We start from the raw sequence: 18,748 nt of genomic DNA on the forward strand, positions 1-18,748 counted from the left end.
TAACACGGCCAGGACAGAATCCGCATTGTTCCTCTTCAATCTGAGGTTCAACTATCGGCCAGAGCCTCCTCTCCAGCACCCTGGCATATACTTTCCTAGGTAGGCTGAGAAGTGTGATGCCTTGGTAGTTGGCCCTGTCATTAATGAGAATTAATGCCTTGGTGTTAATGGAATATAGAGACCTTTTTTATTATTGTTTTACAATGGGGCTGCAGGAACGCATGGTGGCACAGCGGGTTTGGCCCAGGCCTGCTCTGCGGTGGGTCTGGGGTATGAGTCCTGCTTGGGGTGCCCTCTGATGGACTGGCGTCCCGTCCTGGGTGTGTCCCCTTCCCCTCCAGCCTTGCGCCCTGTGTGGCCGGGTTAGGCTCCGGCTGACCGCGATCCCACTTGAGTCAAGTGGTTTCAGTCAGTGTGTGTGTGTGAGTGGGGCTGCACTTAAATCCTTATTATTTGGTCTGAGACTGGTGGGAATCCACCAAGATGAAAATACAGGCTGTTGCAACACAGTATTGTGCGAGGTGCAAAGCTAAGTCTTGGAGGAGAATTTACAGCTCCAAAAAGCATCCTGAAAAGGTTAATTCTCACCATAATAATGGAGGAGAGTTTGATAACAGAGCCTTGGAACTAAAGGTCAACTTGATGCGACTGCATGAGGAGCAGGCTGGAGCCCTTTTAACTGGTGCCAGGGTGACAAGAGATTTATTCAGCAGATGCTTTTCTCCAAAGCGACTTCCAATGAACTCTATGTAGCGTTATCAGCCCACACACCTTATTCACCACGGTGACTTACACTGGGACACTCATCCATACATCAGTGGAACACACACACTCTCCCTCTGTCACTCACACACTATGGGGGAACCTGAACAGCATGTCTTTGGAGTGTGGGAGGAAGAAGAAAGAAAATGAAAAGCGCATGGCTCTTTTTTAGAAACGTTTCAGAGTCCTGCTAAGAGAGAGGTTTCACCTCTCAGGAATCAGCATTTCATTTACCTGACACTTTTCTCCAAAACTACAAACAATTATTTACCAGTTTAACTGGAGCAATTCAGCGCAAGTACCCTGCTCGAGGGTACTACGGCTGGGATTCAAACCCTTGACCTTTGGGTCCAAAAGTAGACACAGTAACCACTATTCTGCCAACTAGCCCAAGTAGACTGAGATCCTTACAGACACTACCTAGATGCTGGAAGTTGTTACAGAACTTTATAGGAATCTTTTTAAGACCAGGAACAAAGACCTGGTAGCAAGATAGAAGTTTTTATGTAGACAGTACTTTGAGGTGCCTCCCTTTCATGGAATGTATTTATATGATTGTATACACATATTTATGGTATGTATTTTATGCAAAGGCATTGTGTGGTGGTTTTATTAACTATATTTACAATTGTAGGACTGAGTGGGTCAGTTGGGGGGCTGCTCACAATAATTGCATTTATTGACAAACACTGTTTGATTCATACAGTCATTTTAATTAAGTCAAGAACTTTAAAAAGTTGAACAAATCAAGATATATCAACTGGATAAGTTAAAAAAGAGGCTAATTTCTTCCAGTACAACAGCAGTAACATTTCTTCATTTCTCTTGTACAACAGACAGGAAAAAATACCATGATTATCATCATCTGACTTGGAAAGGTTGTCACTTCATACTCATGAGAAATTTAGGATGCTCCTCTCCCCGTGGTAAGAGCAGCTCACCACCAATCTTCGGGCCAGATTTCTCCTGGAATTCAATGAATCAAAAAGACACATGAACTCTTGACATTTAAAAATCTTTCTGTGTCATACAAGAACCATGCAGTCTGCAGGTATCTCTTTGTGCCCTGCAGAAACAATCAAAGTTACAACTCAAAGACTGGACAACTTTTTCGCAAAAGCCAGAGGAGATTAGGATTTTACACAAAAAATAAGTTTATAGGACGTGTAGTGGAGCACAACACACACATTTTAATGGCTTGTGAGGTAAACACTGGCCAACCCAGGCTAGGAATTTAAAGGTTATGGCTAAAGTACCCTTCCCTCCAGGGTGGAAAATATCACCTTTGAAGTAAGTGCTCCTATGCCACTTGCCATGTCATGGAATAAAGTTTAAAAAATATTTTATTACACCATAATACAAAATGATGTGAATATGAACACATGGAAAAAAAGTGTTCTGTTGTATTTAATTCAACATCTCCTACTTTCCACATATTCCACAAAACTCATCCAAAGCAATTTACAAATAAAGGTTACTGAGTTTAACAAAAAACACCCAAATATTACTATACGACAATAATCCTACATTTTGACACCCTTTCATTCATATTTCTCTATGCTAATTTTGGAACATCAAAGTGTTTTGCTCTCACAATAAATACTAACAACAGCAAATGTTTGTTGTTAGCTAGCTTGCATTTATCAGCAGAAGAGATGGTGAAAGGAGGTAATTTAAAATGTTTTAGTTACGTAGAAAAAAAATGAAATTATCTTGTGGTGAAATTACACGAACGATAGAGCTGCAGTCACAATACCTCCTCTACCAGTATTAAATTATTTATTACCTCTGTCCCTTAAAGGGGCCAAACTCGTTCAGTTGAATCACTGTTTGGCATATTCTCCATTGCAACATGTTAGGTAAAGTGGGAGGGGGGGTCCCAAATGAAAAATGATTTCCATTTTATTTTCTTTTTCACTCAATTTCCCAGTGTTTACAAAAAAGGTGAACAAGAGCAGGTAAACAACCATACAGAATTATACTGTAATTAATGGAGAGAAAAACTGCCTTGTGATGCATTAAGTAATTTTAACTATGGAAAGAACTGTGTATTTTAACAGGATTTGATGATATTTTAGCGTAAATGTTCATCACTTTCACTTCTGAAGCTTAGGAAAGCATACAGACCATTGAAAGAAATGGTAATTGTGTCTGACTTACAAGGATTTACAGAAATACATTACTTTTTTGGGGGGGGAATTGTACGCACAGATTTTACAAAACTAGATAGTTGGAGTGAATTTTACAGCCGGGATGAGGATTGCTTTGCACACGTATTTAGTAGAAGGAGGGAAGTGTCACTGAATCACAGCTTCAGCTGTTCAGTTATTTGTAATGAACAGTCATTACAAATTTGGCCACTAAATCAAATTTATATTTACACATTTTGCAGACACTTCTTTTACAAAGATTACTGTGTTTTGGTGACACCTTTATTTAAGGCAACTTATCACGTCAGGTACATTACACCACTCCTGACAGTTACATCTATTTAATTTCATGCTGAAACATCTGCATGCTGCAGGAAAATACATTTTTGAGCCAGTGATAAAAAGCATTTGTTCAACAAAAGTAGCACCAATTATGTTAGTGTGTTTGTGTGGGGGAGAAATCAAACATACAGTAATATTTCATACACAACAATCTTTTCCTCATTTACAAATATTAATTGACACAGCTGGATTAAAAATTTGAGGACTATTTCAGTAGTAGTGAGTTTCAAAGTGCAGAGCATGGATCATGGATCATGGATCTCTAAGCTGCTTCTTAAACCGTTCTCACGCACGACAGATAGCACTGGGCACGAGGCAGGGTACATCACGCACAGGATGTGAGCATACGGTAAATGTACGCCACATTTGGGAAAGAAAAGAGGGGAAGGAGTTGGAACCTACTTTGATCATGCCGTCTCTCTCCCACTTGAAAAGGCCACAGTTGCTGTGAGATGAGAGAGAATTTAAATTAGAAACATGAGGACAAAACTGGGGAGAGGAAACATAACCCAGCATCTCAGGGACTACAAGCGGCACAAACCTGCAGTGCTTGTGTGGCAGTTTGTCCAACGCAATTGACCTTTGTCCACAAGGACACTTGAAGAAGCGTTTAACAGCATTGTGCCAGCTGTACTCATGCTTCTCTTGCACACACCTGTCCAGGGGCTTGAAGTAGGTGTACTTACACTGCAACAGCAAACATGTTTTAGAGTCTTGTCCAGGTCACTTAACATACTTTAATAGAAGGCCACAAAACACTTTGTCCATCTTCAAAATCAGCATCTCACCGTCTTACAAGTAACAGCTCTGCATTTCATCTCCTGGATATTCCTCATCTTCTCCTCAAGCTGCTCTTTCTGTACAAGAGGGTCAAAGTACTCTTTCTGTATCTGAACCTCTGCCTGCAATAAAGAGCAATGTTGAACACCCACAGGAAACAAATATCATATCAATCAGACAAATAGGACTACAAATTGCACACTGTGTAATAAGTATGTGTGCAAGTGCAGGACGTAAGAAATTCATCAAATAAGGTGTTCACATACATGGCTACACTGTCCTGTGTGGCCTTCCAGCCTCTGACATAAAGCCTTTTCACGGCACAATTTGGATTCGAGTGTCATCTGTAAAGGTGTTGCCATGCACCTCCCGTTCTTGCCTTCTCTCTATTAGCCTCCTGTAACTTACTACTCCAAGTTCAAGACTCTTGTTGTAGCCCACAAGACAGTCCAAGGATTTTTACCTTGATATGTACAGAACCTGAGCAGCCCCTACACCCAGCAGGAACACTGTTCCCTGACCTCTGCACATCTACGTGTCCCACTCTCAAGGGGTGTCCTGCTGAAAGCCTTAGTCTTGGTCCTGATATCGTGGAAAGAACTTCTGTCCCTCAGAAATGGTGAATCCCTTCCAGCATTCGAGAAGGGTCTCAAAACTCTCCTTTCAACTTCACAAGTTAGTTTTTCTACCATCACTTACTTTCGTCTTCGCATCTTACTATGTTTACATCACTTCTACAGACAGTTACTTGAATTATGTATACTTGGAAAAATGGTGGACTCATACAAGCAGAGCTTTAATAACCTTGTGTTTGTACCTGTGCAGTGCACTTTTTTTTTTTTTTTTATACATAACTTTGGAGAAAACTGTGCCAAATGCGTAAATATACATTTTTAAAGCAAGGTAATGCTTTGGATAATTAAAAAAAAAATGCAACAAGTATTTACACTGATATTCTGTAAATCAGACAGGACCAGTCTCACCGCTTGTAGTGACTCTAAATGTTTGGACTTGGCATTGAGGATTTGCTGAAAATCATCAGACTGCAAATATTCCAGGTACTCCCGACGCCTCTTCAGCTCTGGTTCACCCAAGTCCACCTCCGAGTCACCTGCACATATAGCATAATGCAAAAGTATGATGCAAAAACCTAGAGATTAATTAGTGAAGCATAGATTGAAATGTAATGGATTAAATGGCTTTAGCCCACATTGATGCGAGGCAAGGTTCTTTTCCACTCTTCCAGCAATGTCACTGATGCTTGGCCTCTTGCGCTTAACAGCATTTGGGTCTTCCTTTGAGATGACCGCTCCCTTTGCCTGCAGCTTCTTCAAGGCCGCTAACTAAAGACAAGGAGTCAGTCTTATTACCACAACTATACAACACAGAAGTGCAAGTGCTACTGAAAATATACACAGAAAGAGTGCAGGACTCAGACTGAGCACAGACTACAGCAATGAATAAAACATCAAGGAAAGAAAAAATAAAAATACATAAACTGCATACCCTGTTATTTAAGCCACTTTGTAAGGTGAAAACCAGTAACATGACTATCCAGATACCAAAGAAGCTACTCCCATTATAATCTGTTCTCAGAGCAGAAAGTTCACTCAAGAATGGACCCAAAAAATACCCATTATCATTCTCTATTTATAAAACCCACCTTCTCAAACCCAAATTTTCAATGAAAGTCCAAATGATGACACTCAGGTTATTATACTTTAAACACAAAAACCCCCCCAAATGCTTGAAAGAGCTGGACTAGCAAGCAGAAGGACAGTGAGTTACAAGCACTATAGATACACTTTTCAAGACTATGGACAGAAGCGGATGGTACTCCATTACGTTGTCACTGAGTCATCTGCAAATGTATACGAGTTCTTGGAGAATCTTAATCTAGTAACAGAAAAGTAGTGAAATTTATTTAGAGGTTACATTCATGATAATTAAAAAAAGCCCTTCAAAACATATATGTCTAGAAATACAAAAGAAATGCAACAACAGTATTTCCTCATTATTTCAGAGCAGCAAAAAGTCTAAACTTTTTGTGTAGATGCTGCCATGTTAGAAGTTATGTGCAAGTGTGATAACTTCATGGATCTTACACAGGTACAGTAAACGTCAACTAACACCAGAGAGCGAGAGGTTAGCGGCACAAAATGTACAAGTGACAACTCAAAAAAAATGCTTTGCTACATGTTTTTCTTGATGTTTCGCTGGAAGAAACAGCAAACTTCTACACATTATACTTCTGTTGTCAGAGGTAATATTCTACGTTATATCTTAGTTGGTGCCACCTTTGATACCTTGATGTCCATTTTGTATAAGTTCACATGAACAGCCATGTACTGTAAGTCACTTTAGCAACAATTTTTAATGGTCAGAATAGTGTGTTGCAATTTAAAAGATACCCTCTGTCAAATCTGTTGTCTTAATATTCACAGGTCCTTATAGTCAATGACTTTCATTGTTGTATATAATCATTACATGACCACGTATGTCTTATTTGTATGTCTCGCTAATTTCTGCATATGCCGCAGAAGGACTGTGCCTTAAACACATCTCTGGTTTAATTTCACCAGTTTAAAAGAAATACTGTGAGCACTGGCCTAATTACCCTTTCAATCTTTTGGGCAGATTCAGCCCCCACTGAAATTATCTTTCTTGGATATTTGTGGTATGTATTCAATTTTCTAATTTCAAAGTTCAATAACAGAAGCATTATTTATATTCACACACCTTAGCAGCAGACAGGCTCACTGCCGCAGGGGAGGACACGTGGTCAAAAAACAGAATATCCTCACTCTCACTGAAACCACGCCCCAGTTTGGGTGTGAGATGTTGCTGTTTTGGGGTTAGATTAACTCCTTTTGGCATCTGGGTCACCGGAACAGTCTGTAGGAACCTGCAGACCACAATAAGCGAAGAGATGTAGGCAAGTCTTTCACATGTTCTCCAAGTGACAGGTCATTTTAAATCAGCTAATTTAAAGACCAAAGCAAAGTAGTACCCAAAGCAGCCACCATGTCAGTAGCCTTTGGCACCTCCACTGTATCACACTCCCTCCTTACATCCATACTGCTTCATCAAAACGTAATACGTACATTGAAGAGCCACCCAAACAGCTGTGAAACTTGTTATTTATAATCTTCCGAATTCACTCAAAAATGACCCAAGAAAATACACAGCCATTATTAACATTCTAAAGTTTATTAATAATAATGCCTTCTTTATGAGGACAGCTGCCCTATTACCAAGTATCATAAGGCATAATATCACTACAGCTGTTAAGACAGTAAAGTCACATCAGGCAAACAGTGCTCAACGAGTCAAGCTGAGCTCTCATAGGAATTGTCACAACTATATGGAATCAAAATGTGAGCATTCCGGTGATACAAAAAAGAAAAAGCAAAAGAAAACAGATTCAGGAAGAAAAGTCAAACTAATAGTGCAGCATGGAAACCACAATTGTGTACCACATTTAAATTCTTCTAAATTAGTATTTTAACATGAATGTGTACAATTAGAGAAAATATAATAAAGACCCAGTACACAATGCAGCATTCATGCATGATACTTGTTTGTACTGTCTATCCTTATGGTTTTTGTAATACAGTATAGTTTTTGACTTACGATGAGGTCGTTGGAACAGAAGCCCTTGCAAATATTAAATATACATAATTTAATGTAGCGCCACCCTCCATTTCGCCTACCCAACATATGGTGGTAGGGCTTCAACCAAACTAGGACTCCAGTTAATGAAGCTTTATTTAAACCTTCAAAATTAAACACGCAACCTAGTAGCACTACAGGGCTACATTAATATCGTCTGCAAATGTGCTTTATGTGATGGTTTGTCATTTGCTAATGTGTAATCTTGTCAACGTGCTCTGTATCTGTCTTCACAACAGAATGCAATCAATAAATGAACAATAATTTGCATTGCATTCTACTACCAACAATGGGTCAAAGAATAGAACAGACCTGTGTTGGGCTTCCTCTGCCCTCCTATGCCTGGACTCCAACAGCTGATGTTTCTGTTGTTTGATGAGCTGAGCAGCAGAGATGGACTGAATCCCTGTACCTGTTAGTCCAGGCAAACCTGATGAGACAAAGGACACAAAGCTGCAAGTAGTAGTAGGGCAACCAGCTACAGTGTAGTCACTAGTTCTAGAAGAATAAATAAAATTCTATTAAAAGTTTGAAATAGGGCCATTGTTTCAGTTGTGCACGCACACACACGCACACATAATGCTGCAGTAATAAGAGATAATAATTACAAACAATTTGTAATATTGCAAATGACAGAGCACTACCTGCACTAGTGTACAACTAGTCCAAAAGTGGGCATTACATATCATCACAACAACAGTGGCTCATTATAGATGTTATTAATTATGATGCATCCAATACTTTTGTCCAGGGCCACTTACAATATCTGGCTCATCTAATAAGCTGCTTGCAATGATTTAACCATTTATGCCAAAAGGTAATTTCCACTTGATAAATTCAGGACAACTTTATTGTACACTGGCTCCTGACATTACGAACATTTCGGTCAAGAATTTCTGAATTTCCACTTTATTATTTTTAAATTTCCTTCATTGACCCCGTTTCCTCAAATTTCTCTCTGCTGTGGAGAGACAAAGACTTTTGCATTTCTGCATCCAGTATTTGGTTGGCAGTGAAAGTCACTTCCACTGTGTTTACAGCTTATTGCTGACTGAGCATTAAAAAAAAAAAAAAAAAAAAAAAAATCACAAGTGAACACAACATTCAGAAATTGAGTGGATAATTCAATCAGCTATCAACAATGATCAGGAGAGTGTGGCGAGAAGGCATTTTATTTTCAATCATTTGAAATAGCTGCAAATGCAACTCAAAGTTAATACAAATGTTAAAACAAAGTTTTGCATAGAAAGTTGATTACAGCTGTATCTAAGATCTCAAAAGAACCTAACTCATAAAGAACATCTGAATAAAAGTTGAAAGTGGCCTGAGGCTGACAAACATTGAACATGTTTATGTGATGAATCTGTCAGTTAGAACTGAACAGGAGGTTGTGAAGGTGCATCTTTTCAGTACTTCTACATTTGATTTAATGCAGACTGAAGTTAATAAAGAACAAAATAGGTGTTACAACGTGATGGGTTGCCGTCTCCTGACCATGATGCACCCTACCTCATGCTCCATGCTAATGAAATGGGCTCTGGACCACCATTAATCTACAGTGGAGAAGCAGCTACTGGTAATGGACTGGTGGATGGATGTGTTACAAAGTATGTATTTACTACAGTTTTATCTTAGGTTTAAACAGAAACTAACTTGTAAAGAAATAGAGGGATATCCGTATGTATGCAGTTTTAATAATGAATTAGAAGTGACTGGAATTATAGAAATAAGAACACACTTTTTGTCCCAGATGTGTCTTAAGCTGAACCAGTGTACATAATACGCTACATAGAGCACCCCCTTACCCGAGGAGTTGCTCTGTATCAAGTGTCTTTTCAGGTTGAGGGCACCTGGAGTTGGCAACGACAGCAGATTTTTGAAGTCATCAGAGCAACCAGAGATGTCATTTGAATTCATTGCTGTGAACAGGCACCAAAAAAAAGGGGGGAAAAAAAGATACTCACAAGATGCCCAACTCCACCACATGAAAGGGGCCTTTCCAGTTTATAAAATGTTAGCAAATTAAAAAAATTTAAAAAAATAAAAAAAAACAGGATTTGCTCTTACCAAGTTGCTTTGCTTTGCTGACTATCTGCTCTGATCCCCTCACAACCAGATTCCTCAAAGATGTCTGCGTTGGATTCTTTTTAAGTGGAATGGACCTAAATGAGTTAGTTTTACAAAAAAGGATAAGTAGTTAAATTAAGTGAAATATCTGAGTTGGTAGGATTCTGGATGTACATATTAAATTCACTATAAAAGACCTTTAAAAAAGGATTTCACCTTTGATATGCTGGATTCAGTTTAGTTTTTCCAATACCAAACACTGCATGTTTTCTTCACTTGCTCATTTGCAAAAGAGTGGACTTTTATCTGTGGTGAAGCAAGTGCCACCTCTGCTCAGCAACAGAGCCAATAGATGGTAATAAAACACACAAACACAACAGTTGAGTTGAATTAAGTTGTGTGGTACCACGCAAGTGTTTACCGCTCTAGTCTCACCTTTGGACATTTTGTGCCTTTCACTAAATTTATTCTGTCTAATCACGTGTGGGAAGTCCCTGAGGTTCATCATTCAAATGTGGGCAGCAAGAAGACAAGGTGAAAACGGAGATCAAGTACAAGTGGTATGAAAATGGCAAATCTTGCACAAGTTTAGGGGTGGAAATAGTCACCTACTGCCAGCAGACTGTGGAGATTACATTTTTTGCTTAATTTTAAATCAGTATTCATTTTAGCATAGCTTGACATTGTTAACTTGCTTGGCTGTAGCTTTTGCAATCTACTAACCCTAACCAACAAATAAAGTGACAAAGCAATGGACTGTTAAGGTGTGGATTGTGACAGTCATGAGGGGGGAGATTTTACTTGTTAGGAGATGACATAAAAGATTATCTTGCCCTTACCAGGTCCTAACATTAGGTAAAGCTAACCTCAGGTTACAAACAACACATTTCACTATGCCATTATTTATTTAAATTTACTTAGGAGGGTTCACCTGACAGAGGTTTTGTCAGGAACGCCGGTACCTTAAGACTATATAAAGACATATGTATATAAAAAAAAAAATCCCACATTCAAGACCTCTTAACTAACACTTATGACCTTCTCAAAAACACGAAAGACATAGCTGAAGTACAGCATTCCTCTTTTGGTTGTAAAATTAGCACGCGGAGAAGGAGCTACTCACAGAGATGCAGAACATGCCACTGAGGACACACCCCCATAATGAAATCCGCTGTGACACAGACGCTCCTTCAGCCCAATGGCTGCCTTTCCTCTGGCCTTTCTTGGTACCTTCCCAGAAAAACTGGATTGCAAATCCATCCGTTTGGAGCTCATTCTCTTGTATTGTGCCTTCATATGGTACTGGCAAACCTGGCACTCATACTGCAGGAACAGACACAAACACGTTAGACATGAGAGTTACAAAGACTGTAGGTCTACATACAAAAACATCTGTGCTAAAGAGTCACAGCACAAACACCAGGCTAACGGATAAAAGAAAACCTTTATTAATCCCAAAATACAGTGCACAAAGCTACAGGAACATACAACAAGTCAGAGTTAATCAAATAAACTAATACCACATTGAGAAAATAACAACACACTGAAAATAAGAAGTGCCCATATAATGGAAGAAAAGCATCACTCAAGATCATTCAGTCCAATATTGAGATGACTGACTGACCTACCTCAAGTAAATGCCCCTTGGAATACCACAACTAGACGAGCCTATTGCTCAAGGTGCGTCTGTCTTTGCCCACGGTGGCAAGCATAGTGTAAAAGTCATTGTCAATAATGCCTAGGAGTTTCAGTTATAGACATTTTAAAACAGAATAAAAATTCAATGGTTCAACAATGTTGCAGTCCAACTGATTTTGACTTCAGCATTATGTTCCTGAAGCCATTCTCTATATTACAATGCCTGCTCACCCTGATAACATACACACAACTCTCACACATCCTGTACAATTTAATTTAAAAATTAAAATAAAATAAAAAAAAATTTAAAAAAGAGAGTCCTCTGGATAGGAACATTTGAGTTAGAAATTCAAAAGGCATTTTTTCCCATTCAGATTTTTACTGGAAACTGGGCTCAACATGGAGAGTCTTTAGTAGTTCAGAAATAGGCAATATGATACTGGCCTAAATAAGACACAGTGTTGGACTAACCAGATTAACCAGCTGGCTGCAGGGGTTTCCATTTTTCGTGGTAGCTTTACAGGTGCCAAAATCTTGGGCCATACCCATAACCAGGATCTTCTGTGGATGATCTACTGACAGACATACCTAGGGGTACAGAATCCCTTATTCCTTAGTATGTGCACCATCCAGTATGATTCCCAGGGCCGGCTCACAAACACCACAACACTAAACTGGAAAAGTGATATGTGAACATAGATGGGTACATTGCCTTGATGGTATTTTCTTTATCATGTTTACCATTATGAGCATCGTTATTTTTTTTCTTCCTTTATGTTTCTATTATAGTTCAAAATTAAATCACAGAAAGTAATGTCTAAGAAAATGTGTGGTGTGTTGGGGTTAGTTTTCAAAAATACTTAAAACCAATTATTCACAGACAGGTGTTTAGTTATACTGTCTGAAGTGAAGAAAGATAACTGGAATTAAATAAAGCAATCCTCGCTACAGATTAATTTGTATATGTGCTTTTCCTTCATTACTGCATGCCTCCTGAGAATAAGGGATGAATAAATGTAGAAATTTGGTGTTAATGACAAAAGGTTCAAGTTGGATGCAGGTCGACCAACAAGCTTTACACAACTTTAAATAACTAAAAAGTACCATTACAATAACTCACCTGTGAAGTCTACTTCGCTAAATGGTTGTATGCAGCTATGCTAGTGACACCAAGAAAACAATGTCTCCAAAAACATACCGTATTAGAACCTTCCTTGGGCTTCATTGGATTTGGGTTAAGGAGGCCAATCAAAGTGCCTGGATCAGTCTTCCAGTGCTCTTTGTGTACCTCCCCAAACAGGAAGAGGGATATATATACGTCGAGGTCTCTGAGATCATTCAGCTTCCAAATACTGAAAGTCTTGCCCTGCAAAAAAGGACCACTGGCTTGTTAAGACTATGAAATAAAAGATGTTAGGTTGGGTGCAGAGGGGATTGCTTTCAAAAGGAACTGTCATGAAGTACTGACTTGGAACCTAGAGGATTTTTTTTTTTTTTTTTTTTTTTACATGAAAGGAAAAATCACCAAAAATTAAAGATCACCAACATCTACTTTCTTTGCCACTTCCCTCCCTCTTTAAAATGAGAATGCACAGAATTACACGTATTTCAATTCTTAAACATAACCCCGTCACACAACATATAAACAGCTGTAATAGTCATCTTAACCACTCAAAATTACAACAACCAATAAACTTTGTGTCGAGCCTGTATAATGGGATGTGTTCAGCAGAAAAACTCACACTGCTGTTACTCTGTGGGGTGATTTTGCTAACAACTACAGCAAATGTGACCCAGTCGCTCTCCTCCAACTTCTCTCGAGCGAGCCTCTCAGGCAACTGTGACAGCCGTATCAGTCTGCGGTTCTCCATCTTTCTCTCCATTTCAATGGAAGACACGAGGGGCTTCCTATTAGGCAACACCATCCAAGGTTAGAACAGCTTTTATTTATTTATTTTTCTTGTTATTTCATTTTTAAATAAAGGTTCTGCAACATTACAGCATTTAATTTTCCATTTGATACAAACAGGTACCGTAATTTTTCAAAATGCATGATTTGCTTAACTCTTTTATAGCGAAGATTATATGAAGCATCCAGAATAAAGTAAGCAAGCCGTTAAACAATACCTGATCCTGAGGCCAGAAAACTTTTCTACAGCTACATCCTGTAAAGAATGTTGATAGGGTGTAGCTTGCTTTAGAGTGGTCAGTGCCACCTCCACTGTAGATGTTGAAGGCAGGGAATGCTGGAGGGCACTTGCTTTCCCTGTTGACTGAGACAGCTTGCTGCACACACTCTGTTGTGCCTGGCCCTTGGACTCTGACCAAAATGTGGGGGGACAAAAACACTTGTAATTATTCAACATGGTAAAACAATTAATGAACACATCCTGTGTACATCACCCTCTGCACAAAGAGTCCTATTGCTCTTGAGGAGGATTTGAAAAACTACTAAAGCCCACATTTATTCATTAAGATGAGACTTTTTTTGTTCTTCTAAGCAACCGGGGGACAGCTGGTAGCATAGTGGTTAGCGTTACTGTCTTTGGCCCCAAAGGTTACAGGTTCAATCCACACCTCTGGCTGTAGTACCCTTGGGGAAGGCACTTACCCTAAATTGCTCCAGGAAAATTACCCAGCTATATAAATAGGTAAATAATTGTAAGCTTGTAACTTTAACATTGTAAGTTGCTTTGGAGGAAAGCATCAGCTAAATTAATAAATGTAATGTAACTTACAATGTTAAGAAACTTATAATTATTATGTACCCATTTATACAGCTGGGCAATTTTATGGAAGCACCTTAAGGTAAGCATCTTTAGGCTGGTGGGGAAGAACACACACACAAAAAAAAAAAAAAAAAAAAAAAGAATATGAAAAAGGGTTTTGGGGTCAAAGGGGACCAGAACAGTCTTGCTTTAATTGGAGCATGTAACAGGACAATGACCAAAAACAGCATGATATAGCTGCAGTCCACGAGTGTTACTCAAGAAAGCTGAAACGGTAGGAGGAAATCCACCTAGGGGACTGAACAAACACCACCTGAACTCAAATGCAAAACTGACAGACACCGAATAAAAACTTACAGTCACAAGAATAGTCCAGTTTGTTTAGATATTCACACAAAAAAATCCATTCTCCACAATGTGTTTCAACATATGAAACAGCAGTTTTTGGAAACTCTGATTACAATCTGCAGGCCAAAAGTATGCCAATTTCCATCCAGTCAGAATACTTTTCTATTTATGCTACCAACCAGTTTGAACTCTGGGCTGATGACTGACTCTCTGCCCCTTTCTTAATGGATCCATGTTACTCAGACGAGAAGAAAATGCAGGGGATGAATCCTGCGCCTTTCCTGGATCATTTCTCCTTAAGGGGGGTGTAGGACTGTCTGTGTAAAATCCATTTCATAACGATGATTAAAGCCAAATCAAAGCATAAATTCAGAGCACACTTTTATAAACATGGAGTAAAGAACTGAAGGATGCTTCACAGTTTAACATGTAGCAAAGTGTTAAAGCAGTGTCTCATTGGGTTCAAGTTTGAAACTCGCACATCGAGCAGGCTGCAGTGTACACCATACTCAAAATCCGAAAGCACTGATTAGAGCACTGAACAAAGACCACTGTCCTTCAAATAAGTTGCATTTCATGTCTTACGTGTGGCTCGCTCATGTCTTGGGGCTTCCTGCATGGAAGACTGATCTTGTGGCAACTGGGCAGCTGCTTTCGCATAGTAAGAAGCCTCCAACTGCTGTTGCAACTTCTGCATGTGCTCTTGCATGAACTGCAGCTCAGCTACAGAGCCACACCACCAGTGAATGCGTTATGAGAGAGGGAAGAGAAAAAGAACAAAGAGTAACACAAATCAAATTTACTACTGTCAAAGGGGCAGAGTATTAATGTGAAAATAAACCAGCTTCACTGGCTGCTGAGCTCCTTCAATTTTAACAATCATCAGTTATAGCTACAATGCCCTCTGCAGTATTACCTTCTAAATCTGCTTTAAATTTGCCCCGATTATCACTGGCTTTTTGGTCTAAGGTCTGGACTAGCTCACTGCCCTGGTCCTTCATGCTATCTGAATCCACAGAGAAGCCAGGGCAGTGTTCTCTTCTCTCAGCGTGTACTCCTCCATTTACACCTTGGTCCTCATCACTGCCGCTGAAGGACTCGAGACCTGAAACCTGCGTGTGGTTCTCTGCCAAGAGGCAGGTCAAGATGTCCAAGTCATCTTCACCTGTAACAGAAAGACCTCAGAGTTCGGAACAAAAGAAACCCACAAGGATGAGGTTTTAAGAATAGATCACAGTTACTTATACAATGTTGCAAATGTTTGTTATAGTGGGATGTGACTTGCACAACTGTGACAAGAATCACCATCTTACATTTCTATGAGATGTACGTCGCTTTGGAGAAAAGCATCTTATAAAGAAGATTTCTCAGCAATGAGACACAGCACTGAACCAGTGCCAATATCTACCAAAGCAGAAGGAAGGTCACAGAAAAAGGTATGACTGTTCTTACGAATCAGAGGCATCATACCTTCCATTTCTCAACGACCATAAACTGCAATACAGCTGCAATACCTGTGAAAATAAAAGCGAGAAAAATTGAGCACTAACACGTCAAGGTACACATGGAATCACTCTACAAGACACTAAACGTGACAATGTATGTGCCATAAAAATAACTACACCTATATTAGCAGTGAATTTCAGATGGTAAGCTGCTTATGAAAAGACATTTGTAATCTTTATTTTACAGTTCCTTACAAAGCAGCTTTTCAGAGTGCTTTTGCAGAGTCATCCATTATGTAACAGCATCACATAAAACCAGAGGGGAGGAAAGACGGGTAAACACACACACACGCATGCATGCAATATCACCACAATGGCTTATATATGCCCCATACAACAAGCTTATAAATTCAGTACAGCAGCATATCTTACCGATATACAATCATTTTACTTTCATTAAAAGAAGTGGAAGGTAACAAGAGAGAATGTCACACTGACGGTATTTACACTAAATTGCGTCTGTAAAATTTCATTTACCCATTTATTAAGCTGGGTAAGCAGCTTAACACTAAGTTGCTTTGGAGAAAAGCACCAGATAAATGTAGATGCATTAATTAACTCATATTTCTCTCAAGGGTCCTACAGCCAGAGGATGGCTACAAACCTGGCTCTTTAGGTCCTTACAGAAATACAATATAACAACAATTAATCCACTCACTGAAATTATTGCGAGAATGTGTGGAGCTGTGCACAACGCTTGTGTTTTCCTTGTACTATTTACAGAAAATAGTGAGGGATATTGTCTCAGCTTTATGCAGCTACTCGTGTGATGAACATCACGTGCATCAAGTGGAAAGTAACAAACTAGGTTTACTTAAGAATCATGTCTGCAACTATGTCTCTTTCTCCTAATGTAATGAACACGTATTTTCTCTGAGATGTACGTCGCTTCGGAGAAAAGTGTCAGTTTAAGGAATAAATGTAAATATAAATAATGGTGAGGGGGTAGAAACAGGGAAGGTCTGAAATCACACACACACACACACACACACTCTCTTACTGCTAGGGACAGTTTACATAAATGCCGATAAGCACAAATTAATTGTCACATCTCTTTGTGCTTTCATACACATCTGAAAGAAACAAGTTCATCTCAGTTACAGATCTTTGTGCCGCCGCAAGGACTCGAACTTAGGTAATCGAATGCCACACACCGGTGCGTAAGGAAGACTACACACAGTCTGTAACACAATAAATATTTGCAGGCTCTGCAAAGTGACACAGAAGGTTTCCTGTGGAGCTTGTTGAGTTCTTCATGTCGAAAAGATCTCTGTGAGGCAAAGTATTAAAAGTTTCTCCTGAAAGTATCGGCCATGCCATGGCAGCCCATCCAGGATAATTTACATGCCATACGGCTCCACAGCGACCAGCAACACAGCAGTGCGTGCAGTCAGTCAGTGTGTGCTGGACGAGCAGCTGTTGTGTTTAAAAGTGATTTAAAGTGAAGTAAACAAGACACTGACTGAGTAGGCAAGCCTGGGCCCACATTGATCACATGTTTGAAACTCAGGCGTCCACTGAGGAGGAGAGTGGGATCCGATTATGAGTGCTAAGTAAGTAAATCAGCTGTATAAAAAGTTGAAATCAACAAGGCAAGGAAACAGAAAATAACTAAGGAAAGTCAAGTGAGAGAGAGGGAGAACGAAGCAAGTACACAAGTTACACACACAGTACTTATTATATTTTGAGAATCAGAATGCTTCGCTTGCTTGGCCTCACTCTCGGAAGCGAGATGTTCACTAACTCAGTCACACAGGCATGTTGTTTTCCTAATAACTGAAGGACAATGACACTACGTCCCTAACACAAAAACACTCAGTAAAATTATTTAAGCCCCTTTATTTTTATATATATATATATATATATATATAGTGTACTTTCTCCCTTTTCCCATGATCTTACCGTTCCTCTCTTTTCAACGCACTTCCAAATCTAGCGCCAATCTGAAGGCCCACTCGGTAATATAGGTGTCCACAGGTCCGCCGTAATGACTGTGGAATTCCGAGTTAAAAATTAAAACGCTCTCTTTCTAAAATAGATTAAGCATTTCATTAAATATTTTTCAAAATATTTTTTTCAATGAACTAAACGTGTCACGAAAAATAAACTATCCAAACGTTCAGGCACATTAAGAACAGCTATGGGTCCACGTAAAACCGAAAGTAACTGTCTTCCCAGTTAATAGCGCTGTTCGATCACAGAAAGTGTCGGGGGGCTGGGGAAAGCGGTATTGAAAAGAAACTGAAGTTACACACCAGTACTTTGAAGAAAGAGAATGAGTTGTTAGTCCAGGTGAGCCTGCCTTGACTGATGTGAGCTCACCTGGTGAGTTCAGTATCTCCAGCTTGCCTTCAGTCTTGTTCAGAAATGATGATGGAGAAGGGGAATGGGAGGTTGTTGAAAAGGTGGGTTGGTTGGTGCAGCATCAGCAGTCTTGTGTGCACCAGGCTGGCAGACATTCATGGGCCCTACGAAGGAATGACAGGTCTACCCTAGTTTAGTGCTGCTCCAGCTCTACCCACCTGTGTTAGTGAAGCAGCACCCGAGCCTTCAGACAAAGGTCTTGGTTTACCACTCTACGTCCTGTGATTATAACCCCGGAAGATTCAGTAGTAAGACTTACACATCTGGTTTCAAAACATGTGGACAAGCCTTTCACCGATGCAAGAGCACTTTTTCTGGACTTTCCACCAGCATTTAACACTTGAACCTGATACTCTGCTATTAAGAATGTTTCAATTAGACATCAGTCCCC

General features: G+C 39.5%; 1 protein-coding gene across 1 annotated transcript; it reads right to left on the minus strand.

Moving 5' to 3' along the window:
• Positions 1–1,547: 1,547 nt before the first annotated feature.
• On the minus strand, positions 1,548–17,941 carry mcm10 (minichromosome maintenance 10 replication initiation factor). Its single transcript, XM_018748095.1, has 19 exons — positions 17,896–17,941; positions 15,959–16,002; positions 15,405–15,653; positions 15,074–15,211; positions 13,539–13,731; positions 13,154–13,319; positions 12,610–12,777; positions 11,883–11,999; positions 10,897–11,096; positions 9,774–9,868; positions 9,512–9,625; positions 8,019–8,136; positions 6,774–6,939; positions 5,245–5,377; positions 5,018–5,145; positions 4,043–4,156; positions 3,796–3,941; positions 3,657–3,699; positions 1,548–1,728 (listed from the first exon to the last, which is right to left on the minus strand). Exons 2-19 carry the CDS (start codon positions 15,963–15,965, stop codon positions 1,645–1,647), a joined length of 2,379 nt encoding a protein of 792 aa, XP_018603611.1. The 5' UTR covers positions 15,966–16,002; positions 17,896–17,941; the 3' UTR covers positions 1,548–1,644.
• Positions 17,942–18,748: the final 807 nt, after the last annotated feature.

This window comes from Scleropages formosus, chromosome 5 (assembly GCF_900964775.1).
Source record: "Scleropages formosus chromosome 5, fSclFor1.1, whole genome shotgun sequence".
Lineage (NCBI taxonomy): Eukaryota > Metazoa > Chordata > Actinopteri > Osteoglossiformes > Osteoglossidae > Scleropages > Scleropages formosus.